This window comes from Silene latifolia, chromosome 5, assembly GCF_048544455.1.
Source record: "Silene latifolia isolate original U9 population chromosome 5, ASM4854445v1, whole genome shotgun sequence".
Classification (NCBI taxonomy): Eukaryota; Viridiplantae; Streptophyta; class Magnoliopsida; order Caryophyllales; family Caryophyllaceae; genus Silene; species Silene latifolia.
Genome location: NC_133530.1, coordinates 42346838 through 42361059, shown reverse-complemented (window position 1 = coordinate 42361059; position 14222 = coordinate 42346838). Strand labels below are relative to the sequence as shown.

Here is a 14222-nt window from a genome sequence, read left to right as displayed (position 1 = left end):
TAAGAATAGGAGGGAGTAATAGATGCGAAATCCCCCTTTTTTTTTTTTTAGTATTTTATGGGATGACTAACGGAAGAATTTCTATTTTTATACGGGATATTCTCTCGTATACCCTTGAACTTTTTCGTTTTCTACGTTGTACCCCTCGTTTTTCGAAAAAAAACTTTGACCGACAATAATTCTCTATTACGAGTTTAGAAAACGGTAATTTTTTTTTTCCAAACCAATTATCTCGTCAAGGCCTTCAATTTGAAAAAAAAATTCATCGCTTTTTGAACTCTTAGCAGGTAGTTATGGTTAGTCAAACATTTTTTAACGAATAAACTTTGACCGACCATAATTCCCGACTACGAGTTGAGACGTCGGTAATTTTTTTTTCAAACAGAAAACCTCTTAAAGACGGTCAATTTGGAAAAAAAGTTTATCGTATTTTGAACTTGTAGCCAAGAGTTATTGACGGTCAAATTTTTTTTGCATGAAAAGAGGGGTATATCATAGAAAATAAAAAGGTTGAAGGGTACACGAGAGAATATCCCTTTTTATTATCATGTTCTTTAATAAAAAAGAAAATATTTTATTCAATATGGCAATTATGTATCCGGCGCAAAAGCCAATCTCATGGCAGGAAAGTAGCCTGATCTTGTAGAGTTGTAGCATGCCTCCTCAGTCCTCATGATATTGAGTAGTGTGACTCTCAAACTGTGAGTTATTCAGGACTCATGTGAAACAACAACAGGCTTTGCTGAACATAATACTGGGTACTCCAAGTCTCAAACTATCCAATAAGGTGAATTATATATCTTTGTGGCTAAGGCGGATGTATTATGGACGATAAGTCACAAGTTCAAATCCACGCTTCCCTTTGTATTGTACGCATTTGATAAAAAAGAGATGCAAATTTGAGATGAGAATAATCTTGGTATGGGCAGATTAGGAACATATCAATGTAGATACAGCAAAATCAAAACTCCAAATTAGCCTGAAAATTCAATGTATTCTATTGTTTCTAAATAACCTATAATAATCCTATATTATCATCAAACTCACAAAAAACAATTCAAAGATGAGCATTACATTGCTTTAGTTGACCTTACATTTCCTGGGTTCTTGAGAAACAGGTCAACTGCACCATCTTGGCTAGTAATCCTCCTCAATTTCTCATCAATACCAGCATAGTCCAAGTTGGGTAAAATCCCCGAAACCATTAAACTTCCATTCTTGGCTACGTTCTGATTTCCGACTTCCATGTCCATATTTTTCCTGAATCCCATGTACCCACCATGGTAAGTACTTGGGGTTTCAGGCAGAATTACATCTTCCACAAGTACTAGTTCTCTGAAATTCACTGCTGACGGTGGTCTTTTTGTGCAGAATATTTGTTTCAGATTGTTCATTACTCCTAAATTGTGTGGGTTTCTGTCCTTGTCGTACCGGTACCGGAAGTTCTCATAAGTTGTCTGCCTTGGAAAATACACTATATCAGAAATGTAATTAAAGGATACATGATTCTTCAACTATTTTATACTTCATTCATTTCATTTTCATATGTTTGTTTGTTCAGCATATGTGAGCAGTATAAAGTATATTAATCAAAAGTATGGAAATGAAATGAATAGAGGGAGAGAGTATCAATTAAGGCGTGATACTCCCGACTTGAATTAAAACCCGTCAACATCAATACAGTCATTGTTGCTCTATTTATATCAAAATGACTCAAACACTATCATTTGAGCACTAAGATAATTACCTGGTTACTTGACATGAGATAGAAGTGGAAGACGGTAAGTCCACCGACAAACCAGACAATGACAAAGCAATAACAAACTAGCATTACGGACACAATATCGTCTGACATTGAATCCATGAACGGCCCCTCTTTCCGGAGAAGGTTGACCAAGGAGAATGTGAAAACGTATATGCACAGAAATGTTGATGATGATATGAACAGAATGAAGAATCGGTAGTTCCGCTGCAAAAGCATTGAATATTTCCGGTTAAAAATGGGACAAGAAGAAAACTGAAGCACAAAGTCTTGTATAAAACCGTCTTACAAGAACTCATCATGTAATTAAAGGAACTTACAAGGCCTATGCACTGACCCACCCAAGGGCAATGGTGATCAAATCTCTGGACACAGTTGTTGCAGATAGAGCAATGTGACGCACGGGGAGGTCGATACAGTCTACAAGTATCACAAAACTTGACTTTGATAGTGTAACCATTCATCACCACATCTTTGGTTCTTGGAATCCTTATATTAGGAGCCTTTCCTGCAACCCATTCCATGGATTGCGTAGGCGTGTCTATTTCATCTTCTTCGGGTGGCCCAAAGTTCCGAGGGATTATTCCTGGATCGCGGACAGAGGTCATGAACAGGAACAACAAATCCTACATTGTCGACAGGATGCATAATAAGACAATCATAACAACAACAACAACATTTATTATTCAATGCTTCATAACAAGCCGTTTTTGCTTTGTTCAGTGATTGCAACAAAAAGAACTTACCAAGAAAGTGAGAATAACACCAGATGTGAGAACACCATAGCTGTAGACAGGATCGTGTTCTTCGATCCTAACGAACATCCTTATGCAAAATGTAATAGCAGGACACCCTATCAAAAAAGAAGACAAGTACAGTGATCCTGCATCAGGACCAAGTACCAATCTTCCACCACATGCAAATCTCTGTCATCCAACAAAACCAACTTCATTAGTCCTTTTCCTTTCATATACCCATGCATGTTTATACCGAAATAACACGAAATGATATTTCTTTGAAACGAAAATATACAAGAATATAATCGATAACAAGGATAATTGAAGATAAATGTGGCATAGAAGAGGAACATACGTACATTGTTGCCAGGCCAAACCCTATAGAGCCTCTCTGGTTTAGCAGAGCGTACCGAAACGTGAGAGCCACAACCCCACGTCGGAACTCCATCAGGAGGCATGCTATTGCGCATACTAAGCATCCTTTTCTCGTCGGACATGGCTAATAATAATTATCTTGCAACCATCACCATAGGCATCTAATATGAACTTTCATGGAAATATGTAACAACGTATGTTTCTGTTCTAGGGATTCATGAAAGACTATATTAACAAAACAATGGGCGATGATCATGGAAGATTGACGTTAATTTCCCAACAGATAGCAGGGGAGAAATGCGAGACTAATAATCATTGGTTAATGACCAGCCTCCCCTGCTAATAAAAGAACTTTGAAATGATTATTGTATGAATAATGTTGTGATTTTCTCTCGTCTTGATTACACGAACAACAAATCTTGTAAATTTTCAAAGAATTATTATCGCCTGGTCTGTGATGAATGATGATCACCTTGGGTCAAAAGTTTCCTCAAATTTAGGAGGATTATGATTTCCTTGTAATAGGAGTACTCAGACATGTCATATTACCAACTATTTTGGGCTAGTACATGTCCGCTCATTTGATATGGAGATTGTAAAACATGGAAATCCAACATTGGCTAAAATATAAACACAAAAAAAATTGTGAGAAACGGTCTCGTATGTAAAGAAATATACGTACGTAGTATCCTTAGCCGGTATAAATGTATAATGTTTAATCATCTAATTCATCTCACAACTTAAAGCCAATGCAAGTATCAACTAGCAAATAGGTTTATGTAAGACTACGTTTATGGGTAGGTCTAAGAAAGGCTAGGTCTTGAATAAGGACAAAAAAACAAATTAAAAGAAAAAAAATAAATAAAATGAAAATCAGGAACTCGGTGGATGAAAAGTTGTTCCAAGCGTTCCAAAACAGACCTCCTGGAACGAAGGTAGGAACTCCACAAAACAACTTTGTACAATATGAATGTGTAGGAATGTGGATGAATGACACGCGCAGTATGATTTTCTCCAGGCACACTCCCTTGGATGATATCCACATGTTTAAGGTCTCCCTGGCATCAAGTGTATCAACAATCTTGGAACCTATCTCGGCTTCCCTCTTACTTGGAAAAAACCTAAGAGATCTGACCTTCAGCATATCGTTGATGCCATCCAATCCAAACTTGCAAATTAAAAGACTAGATTTCTTTCATGTGCTGGCCGACTGTGCGTAATTAAATCTACCTTAAATGCCATCCCTTCTCACTCCATGCAATATATTCGCCTCCCGACTTCCACTCTCTGTGATATTGACAAAATCACACGAACCTTCCTTTGGTCCAGCCATTCCTCGAGCAAACTCCATCTCTCGAACTGGGACTTGGTCACCCTTTCTATGGCCTCTGGTGGCCTTGGTATCAAAGCTTCCCGCCCTTTGAATGATCCCTTCTCCACCAAGCTTAATTGGAAACTTCTCTTTGACAAAACCTCCATTTTTGCCTTGGCCATTAAAAGCAAGTATCTCACCCTCTCTCCCACTCCTTTTAGAGCGGGTTCCCATATCTAGAAAAATGTGGGTGTGGGCTGGCCTATTCTTCAACACCACCTCATCTGGTCCATAAGGGACGGTTCAACCATTAACCTATGGAATGATACTTGGTCTAGCCTTGGACCCTTAAGGAACCTTGTCTCTGGGTCTTTAAACTTTCTCTCTCAGAAATCAAAATTATGCTCCATCATCCTTAACAATCAATGGAATCTGGACGCTCTTGATTTCGTTCTGCCCGACTCTACCCGTGATACTATCCTTGCCCTGCCTCTCCCCTCCTCGGCTAGGGCCTAGGAGTGACTTCTTTAGTACCTCCCTTGCTCCAAAAGGAAAATTCTCCTTGGGATCTTGCTATGCGTCTCTACTTGATCACTCCCCTTGTCCTCCCTCCTTCTCCGTTGACCTCTTGTGGTTATGGGATTTGTCTACCTAATCTAAGATTAAACTCTTTATCTGGTTGGCTTGGTGGGACAAGCTACCACACAACTTCACCCTTCACTCACGATCCATTATTTCCTCCCTCGTTGCACCCTTTGTGAAAACCCCTCCCTCCCTGAATCATCCCTTCATATTCTCCGTGACTGTAACCGCGCGAATGAGGTGTGGTCTTACTTTAAAATCCAAACTTCCTTCTTTTTTCTCGACCTCCAATCTTGGCTCCATACCAAATGCACCTCCTCTGACCCTTCTTGGAACACCCTCTTTCTCTTTATCATCTGGAGGCTTTGGACCGAACGATGCAATGCTATGTTCACTCTCAACCCTCTTCCCCGTCCTCACGCCTTAGTACCCTCATCTCCTCCCAAGCCTATTCCTGGATTGCTGCCAATAATCACACCCCTCCTTCCCCCTTCTTTTGTTCACCCTACCTCTGCCTCTTGCTCGCGTAGCTGTGCCCCTCTACCGTCTGATTGGTTTAAAATCAATGTTGACGTGGCCTTCTCTCCCTCTTCCTTCTTTGCTAGTATTGGGTGTGTCACTAGAAATACTGTTGGCTCTTGGGGTTAGAGGCTGGGCCACTAGACTGGTTGCCCCATGCCCTTTTATTTGTGAGGTGCTTGCGATTAAAGAAGGCTTGCGTGTTGCGGGTCAGTCCACTAGTAAATTTGTTATTTGCTTCGGATTGTCTTAATGCGGTCAATGCCCTTACTAACCTAATCTCTCCTTGTGGACCTTTTGCTAACATTCTAATTGAGTGTAGGGAACTACTAGACGCCTCACCCCATTTGAAGATTGTCTTTGAGAAGAGAAGCGCCGACAAAGTAGCGGATGCTATCGCCAAATTCGCTCTTAAAGACACTAGCCCTCGGAATGGAAGTTTTATTTGGGCTCATGCCCCTTCATTTGTAATTGATTATTGTAATTCGGACTTTATCTCGGCTTGTACGACATTAAGCCCCGACCCTCCCCGTGATGTATTTGAACTACTCTTTCATTTATTTAATGCACTCATTCCGTCCAAAAAAAACAGACACGCGCGGTATAATTTTTTTCTATGACACCTAACATGCACAGTTGCACACAGCCACACATTCACTGTTGGGTTGTTATTTATTTATCTTAAAATTAAATGATGTTAATTGGGTATAATTTATTTCGTAAGACGGTCTTATATTGTAAAAATTGGGTATAATTCTTTATTTGTATTTTTTTCCTCTATAAAACTTAATTTATATTAATTGTAAATACGTTTATAAATGTTATCAAAATAAAATTACGATATAAAGATATAATAAAAATATATGATGTTAAAAAAATCAGGAACTAGGTCTAAGTAGGACTTGATAAAATAACAGAATAAGGAACTAAGTCTTATAAGTAGGTTAAGATGTATATATTAATATTTTAATCAGGAACTAGGTCTAAGTAGGTCTGCAGAAACTACTGATAAACATGGTCTAAGATAGAATAGTAAAGACGTATTCAAACAAAACCGTTCTGTTAAATTCACACATGAGCTAAGCCGCGCCCACGTAGAGGTGGCAATCGAGCACTCGGGTTGGTTACGGGTCGGGTTAAAATGGGTCGGGTCATAACGAGTTCGGGTTATGTCGGGTCGGGTCGGTTCATGTCGGGTCATATTCGGGTCGGGTCATCAACGGGTGGTAAGTCGGATCAGGTCATTAGCGAGTCAGTGTCGAGTCAGGTAATCAACATATAATTTATTTTATATATTTAGTTTTACATGATAATTTTATATTTAAATAATGGGTAGGTTTAGTAATTGTACTTTTAAGTAAATATAATTATAAGATGAATGTCAACTTCGTGTTATTTAAATCATTATTAAGCTAGTTTATTATCGGGTCATCTATCGGGTAAAGAAAATATCGGGTCACTGGTCGGGTCGGGTCAGGTCGGTTTCGGGTTGTAAAAAATAAGGTTGCTATCGGTTATCGGGTCGGGTCGGGTCAGTTCGATTTCGGTTCACCCAATTTTCGGGTTGTATCGGGTCGAGTTTCGGACGGATCAGGTCGGGTCAGCTTTTGCCAGCTCTAGCCACGAGGAATTGAGGAGAGAGTCTAGTTCATAACTAAGTCCAAACTCCAATGAGGTTCCATGGTGACAATTATCTTTTCTTTCTTCGATGTGACACATTTATTTGGGTCATGTGAGTTTAATTCCTCACACATTCCTTACTCCGTTACTCTCTTCCAATGCGGTTCCACAATTGTGTAAAAAGAGTACGACCATTAAAAAGTCATAATACTACTCCCTCCACTTTTTTATATATGACGTTTTGCATTTACGAGGTAAGCCTTTGACTTTAATATTTACAAAAATATATTTGTTCAAAAAATATAAAAATGGTACCATTAAATTCCTTACGAAAAACTCTTTCATATGAGTATACATATCATAATATTTAGTCTTATATTTTAAGAGATATTGAAGAGAGAAGAGAGTGTCTCGAAATGTGAGAAAATCATATATAAAAAAATAGAGGGAGTAGTAAAAATGTAAGTACCTATTATAATTCTACTTTGATAAGAGAAGATTAAAGAGAGAAAACAATATAAGAGAAAGTGCGTATTGTTGTTGTATATATATTCATCCATGTACATGTGATACATATATATAGATTACAAAGATACCTCTTGGTGAAAGGTAACAATGGTTCCTAAAGGATAAGGAGATGGAAAGTTACAATGGTTGGGAATAGATACAATGGTTGGGGATGTAAGGGTATTATGGTCATCCACTATACATATTTTATAACACTCCCCCTTGGATGACCATTCCTTAAAATAACATAATGTATGGTGATGCGCATGGAATGCTGCCTCGTTAAAACCTTACCAGGAAAACCCAATGGGAAAAACCATGGTGAAGGAAAAAGAGTACAGCACGCAAAAACTCCCCCTGACAAGTATATCACTGAAGATCTTTGAAACGACGCAATCCAAGTTGATGAAGCAACTTCTTAAATGTTGTAGTAGGAAGAGCTTTAGTAAATAGATCGGCTAAATTTTCACTTGAGCGAATTTGTTGAACATTAATATCGCCACTCTTTTGAAGATCATGAGTGAAGAAGAATTTTGGTGATATGTGCTTTGTTCTGTCACCTTTGATATAACCTTCCTTTAGTTGTGCAATACATCTTGCATTGTCTTCATATAAAAGCGTGGGTGCTTCTTTCGGAAGGACAAACCGCAATCTTCTCGTATATCTTTGAATTACAGATCTTAGCCATACACATTCACGGCTTGCCTCGTGAATTGCTAAAATCTCGGAATGATTAGAAGAAGTAGCCGTTATAGTTTGTTTCATAGAGCGCCAAGAAATGGCAGTACCACCACAGGTAAACACATATCCAGTTTGTGATCGGGCATTATGAGGATCTGATAAATAACCTGCATCTGCAAAACCAACTAGATTTTCTCTGGACATGTTAGGGAAAAACAAACCCATATCCTTCGTACCTTGAAGATAACGAAGTACATGTTTAATCCCATTCCAATGCCTTCGGGTTGGACAAGAACTAAACCTGGCTAATGAATTAACGGAAAATGATATATCAGGTCTAGTATGACTTGCAATATACATCAGTGCGCCAATTGCACTTAAATAAGGTACTTCAGGACCAAGAATCTCTTCATTATTTTCTCTAGGGCGAAATGGATCTTTATCAATATCAAGTGATCGTACTACCATTGGAGTACTCAAAGGATGTGCTTTATCCATAAAAAATTTGTTAAGTACCTTTTCCGTGTATGTTGCTTGGTGTAAGAGAATTCCATTATTTAAATGCTCAATTTGTAAACCCAAACAAAATTTGGTTTTCCCGAGATCTTTCATCTCAAACTCTTTCTTTAAATATTCCACATCTTTGAAATTTCTTTGGTGTTCCAATGATATTCAAATCATCAACATACACCGCTATTATAACAAATCCTGGTCCAAATTTCTTTATAAAAATGCAGGGGGTAATAGGATCATTCTTGTATCCTTCCTTTGTCAAGTACTCACTGAGGCGGTTATACCACATACGCCCAGATTGTTTTAATCCATAAAGAGATCTATTCAACTTGATGGAGAAATGTTCCCTAGAACCTGATGAGGTTGCTTCTGGCAACTGAAAACCTCCTGGGAGTTTCATATATATATCATTATCCAGTGGACCATACAGATAAGCTGTGACTACGTCCATTAGGCGTAAGTCAAGACCTTCTTTCACTGCCAGACTGATTAAAAATCTAAAAGTAGTTGCATCCACCACAGGAGAATATGTCTCTTCATAATCAATACCGGGTCTTTGTAAAAATCCTTGTGCGACTAATCGAGCTTTATATCTCACAATTTCACCATTTTCATTTCTCTTTCGCACAAAGACCCATTTGTGTCCCATCGGCTTTACACCTTCGGTGTACGGACTCTGGTCCAAAAACTTCTCTCTTTTCAAGAGATTTCAATTCTGATTCAATTGCTTCTTTCCATTTTGGCCAATCATCTCTTTGTCTACATTGATCAATAGACTTGGGTTCATGATCCTCTTCATTTTTCATAACATCTAACGCTACATTGCATGCAAAAATATTGTCGACGTCGATTTGATTTCGGTTCCAAATAATACCAGACATGATATAATTTATTGAGATCTCTTCATTTTCGTGTACTGAGTTTCTTAGGAACTAAATTTTCAATCATGTCCATAGTCTCTTCGGGAGATTTGTGTAAATTTACATCCTCGAACGGGCCACCTTCATTCTTTGCTCCTTTTCTTTTTCGAGGATTTTTATCCTTGGAACCAATTGGTCTTCCACGCTTCTGGCGTGCACTAGATTCATTACCAATTCTTGTTTGTCCTTCTGGGATTTTAATTTGAAATGGAGCATTTATTGGAATATGTGACTTAGTCACTCTTTTTGGGTCGATAAAAGCATCCGCAGTTGATTAGCTAAGCTTTGTAAATGAATTATCTTTTGAACTTCAAGTTCACATTGTTTAGTACGAGGATCAAGATGAGATAGTGATAATTCATTCCATTTAATTTCCTTTTCCAACTGTTTGTCTTCTCCCCCTAAACTTGGGAAAACTGACTCGTTAAAATGACAATCTGCAAAACGAGCCTTAAATAAATCCCCTGTGGTTGGCTCAAGATATTTAATTATTGAAGGAGATTCAAATCCAACATATATTCCCAACCTTCTTTGGGGACCCATCTTTGTGCGTTGTGGTGGAGCTATTGGTACATAAACCGCACAACCAAAAACTCTAAGATGGGAAATATTTGGTTCCTGACCATGAACCAATTGAGACGGGGAGAATTTATGATAACTTGTTGGTCTGATGCGAATAAGTGATTCTGCATGTAGTATAGCATGTCCCCAAGCAGAAATTGGGAGTTTAGACCTCATAAGTAATGGTCTAGCAATTAGTTGAAGTCGTTTGATTAAAGATTCAGCTAGACCGTTTTGTGTATGAACATGGGCTACAGGATGTTCAACATTTATCCCAATCGACATGCAATAATCATTAAAAGTTTGAGAAGTAAATTCACCAGCATTATCAAGACGAATATTCTTGATAGGTGTATCTGGAAAGTGTGCTCGTAATTTTATTAATTGAGCAAGTAATCTCGCAAACGCCAGGTTTCGAGTTGATAACAAGCATACATGGGACCATCTAGTCGATGCATCGATTAAAACCATAAAATATCTAAATGGTCCACTTGATGGATGTATTGGTCCACAAATATCCCCTTGTATACGTTCCAGAAAACTAATTGATTCAAAATTTATCTTAACTGGTGAAGGACGAATTATAAGTTTCCCTTGTGAACAAGCAGCACAGGGAAAATTATTAGGAAGAAACTTCCGGTTCTTCAAAGAATGTCCATATGAATTTTGCACTATCCTTCGCATCATTGTTGAACCGGGATGGCCTAACCGGTCGTGCCAAATTATAGAGTTATCGCTAAACTTCTGGTTTAAAATAGCATTGACTTCAATCGTATTAATTTTCGTGTAGTACAAACCAGTAGAGAATGTAGGCAACTTTTCTATTACGTGTTTCGTGCCTTGGGTTATACTCGTGATTTGAAGGAATTCATTATTCCCTTCACTTATTGTCTCAATATGATATCCATTTCGGCGAATATCTTTAAAGCTTAACAAGTTTCTTTGAGACTTAGGAGAGTATAATGCATCAACAACTTCAATTTTAGTTCCCCAAGGTAATAATATACCTGCTCTTCCGGAGCCTTCAATAATGTTTGTACTACCCGATATAGTACTCACACTAGTCTTTTTCATCGTCAAATGAGAAAAATATTTCATATTCTTAAGTATTGTATGGGTAGTTGCACTGTCAGCAATACATAATTCTTCATCATTTATTCCCATTCGAATTCGTGGGGTATTCATTTTCTTCAAGGAAATAAAATATGCGTCACTAAAACAAACATAAATATAATAAGAATGATAAATATAGATTTAAATAAAAATACCATATTGAATAATACATATAAACTATACATAGGATCCTTTAAATTCTAAACACACCATATAAATGATAAAACAAGCGTAAAACGTCCTAACACGAATTGATATAGATAATTTGATAGTCTTAAAAGTTCATAATTATTATCTAATTCCCTTCGGGGGTCGGGAAGAAATCATCCACTTCTAGGTGAGTTGTATCGCCTGAATCAAAGTCACCTTCGCCATCTTCAATCACCATATTTGTTTCGGTATTCTTTCTTTTCTGCTTTACTGATTGAAGATAAAGATCAACAAGGTGTTTGGGTGTGCGACAAACGCGTGACCAATGCCCTTTTGCACCACAACGATAACATATATTGGTCACAGTTTCGCTTTTATCTTTCTCACCCGTATGATCTTTTCGGTTCCACTGCAGGTGGGAATGTGTCTTTTTGAAATAACCTCCACGACCTCCATTACGACCACCAAATCTACGTCCACGTCCACGCCCACGGCCTCGCCATTGTCCACGGCCACGGCCTTGACCACTGCTGCTGGCATGGTCTCTATAATTCCCCTTTTCATTATAGGACATAATGTTTTTCGGCAATGGGGTAGAACCGATGGGGCGTGATTCATGATTTTTCATCAAAAGCTCATTATTTTGCTCAGCCACCAACAAACAAGATATTAATTCAGAATATTTCTTAAAGCCCTTTTCACGATATTGTGTCTGCAGGACAATATTATTAGCGTGAAAAGTAGAATATGTTTTTTCTAACATATCCATATCTGTGACTTTCTCGCCACATAACTTCAATTGAGAAGTAATTTTGAACATGGCTGAATTATATTCACTGACAGATTTGAAATCTTGCAATCTCAAATGCATCCAATCATAGCGAGCGTTTGGCAATATGACGGTTTTCTGGTGATCATACCTTTCCTTTAGATTGCTCCAAAGGATTTGTGGGTCTTTAATAGTTAAATATTCGTTTTTAAGACCCTCGTGGAGGTGACGGCGAAGAAATATCATAGCATTAGCCTTATCTTGACATGTTGTTTTATTTCCATCTTTTATCGTCTCACCAAGCCCTTTTGCATCTAGGTGTATTTCAGCATCTAACACCCAAGGTAAATAATTCTTTCCCGAAATTTCAAGGGCCGCAAATTCAAGTTTTGCAAGGTGACATGATTTTCACTATTAACAATATAATAATTTAAATTAGGTCATGAAAATTATCATGAAATAAAAAAAAATAACAAAACAAAACAAAAATAAAATAAAATAAAAGTTTTCTTGAGTAATCTATACACAAAGTGCATAGTAGACACCAATGTTATGTAATCAGTATACAAAGTATAGAGACCAAATATATTAAATTAATTATGTATGAATGAATATAGTATATAGATGTGTAACATGAAAATCAACAAGTTTATCAAACAAATTGTGTAATATGCAAATGGAGTCTCATAATGCAAGTTATCATTATCTTTAATATCAATTATTTATTATTGAAGAGTTTAACTACGGTTATATGTATGATTATGTACATGCAAAGATTATGTGAACAAAAGAATTCATATATACAAGTGAATGTGTAAAAACTTGTGTCATAATCACAATAATATGAATTTAGTATAGATAGAAAACTTACAAATTAATTTGGTAGATTTGTTAAGCAAGGATCGAAAATCGAAATCAAAGGCGAAAAACTATAAGTTCGCAACAAACCTAAATTTGATGATTCTCCCAAATGTGTTATTGATCTTGAATAGAGAATCGTGTTGATAACGTATTATAATTCTACTTTGATAAGAGAAGATTAAAGAGAGAAAACAATATAAGAGAAAGTGCGTATTGTTGTTGTATATATATTCATCCATGTACATGTGATACATATATATAGATTACAAAGATACCTCTTGGTGAAAGGTAACAATGGTTCCTAAAGGATAAGGAGATGGAAAGTTACAATGGTTGGGAATAGATACAATGGTTGGGGATGTAAGGGTATTATGGTCATCCACTATACATATTTTATAACAGTACCAACCTACCTTATTTTATAATGTGGGTTTTTTGTCAAAAACTACCTTATATTTAGGGGTATTTGTAAAAAAACTACCTTATATTATTTTTCTTGTTTTAAACTACCTTTGTTTTCTCTTATCTTGGTCAAAAACTACCTAAGCTCACGAGATGACGAGATTTAATCGATTTAGCGACATTAACCTATCTCACATGACCCTGTTAACATCAAACAACAATGGTCAACCGCATAAAAACCACGATTTAACTTCAGATGACCAATATTTATGTTTTTCACATTTCAATAATAACTACGAGCATCTACTAAAATTAAGCGTAAGTACATCATGACTTCCCAAAATCTGGTCTAGGCATGATTTAAACATTAAAGAGTCGTATGAGATAGTTTAAAGCCCAAAAACTAACCAAATTTGTCTATACTATTAGCATAGGTAGTTATTGACCAAAAATAAAGAAAACAAAGGTAGTTGAAAACAAAAAAAATAATATAAGGTAGTCTTTTTACAAATACCCCTAAATATAAGGTAGTTTCTGACAAAAAACCCTAATGTAAATATGAAATCTTGCCAGCCTAACCTGACCCAACCTGACCTGAATATTATGTTCAGAAGTTTACTCAAAATCCGAAAATGATCCAATTCAAAGTAACCCGACCTGAAATAACAGGAAAACATCCGAAAAGACAAAATATAGATAAAATCCTTTAATATTCAAGCCTAGATAGACACACCTAAACAACTCGGTAGACCCGACTTAAAAAAGACCTAGAGTTAACCCAAACCGATCCGAGTAACCCATTTGTGGCTCTTAATCTCTTAAACATGTATCTGACCAT

General features: G+C 37.0%; 3 protein-coding genes across 3 annotated transcripts; all 3 read right to left on the bottom strand.

Annotated features, from left to right (window-relative positions):
* Positions 1-901: 901 nt before the first annotated feature.
* LOC141656085 (putative protein S-acyltransferase 1) lies at positions 902-3366 on the bottom strand. Its single transcript, XM_074463013.1, has 5 exons — positions 2859-3366; positions 2509-2688; positions 2083-2388; positions 1748-1969; positions 902-1457 (listed from the first exon to the last, which is right to left on the bottom strand). The coding sequence occupies exons 1-5, from the start codon at positions 2994-2996 to the stop codon at positions 1071-1073; spliced, it is 1233 nt and encodes a 410-aa protein (XP_074319114.1). The 5' UTR covers positions 2997-3366; the 3' UTR covers positions 902-1070.
* A 4417-nt stretch (positions 3367-7783) lies between these two features.
* LOC141655289 (secreted RxLR effector protein 161-like) lies at positions 7784-8563 on the bottom strand. The gene has a single exon (XM_074462375.1). It carries the CDS (start codon positions 8561-8563, stop codon positions 7784-7786), a length of 780 nt encoding a protein of 259 aa, XP_074318476.1.
* A 2934-nt stretch (positions 8564-11497) lies between these two features.
* LOC141655287 (uncharacterized) lies at positions 11498-12367 on the bottom strand. Its single transcript, XM_074462374.1, has one exon. It carries the CDS (start codon positions 12365-12367, stop codon positions 11498-11500), a length of 870 nt encoding a protein of 289 aa, XP_074318475.1.
* Between the last annotated feature and the right edge of the window lie 1855 nt (positions 12368-14222).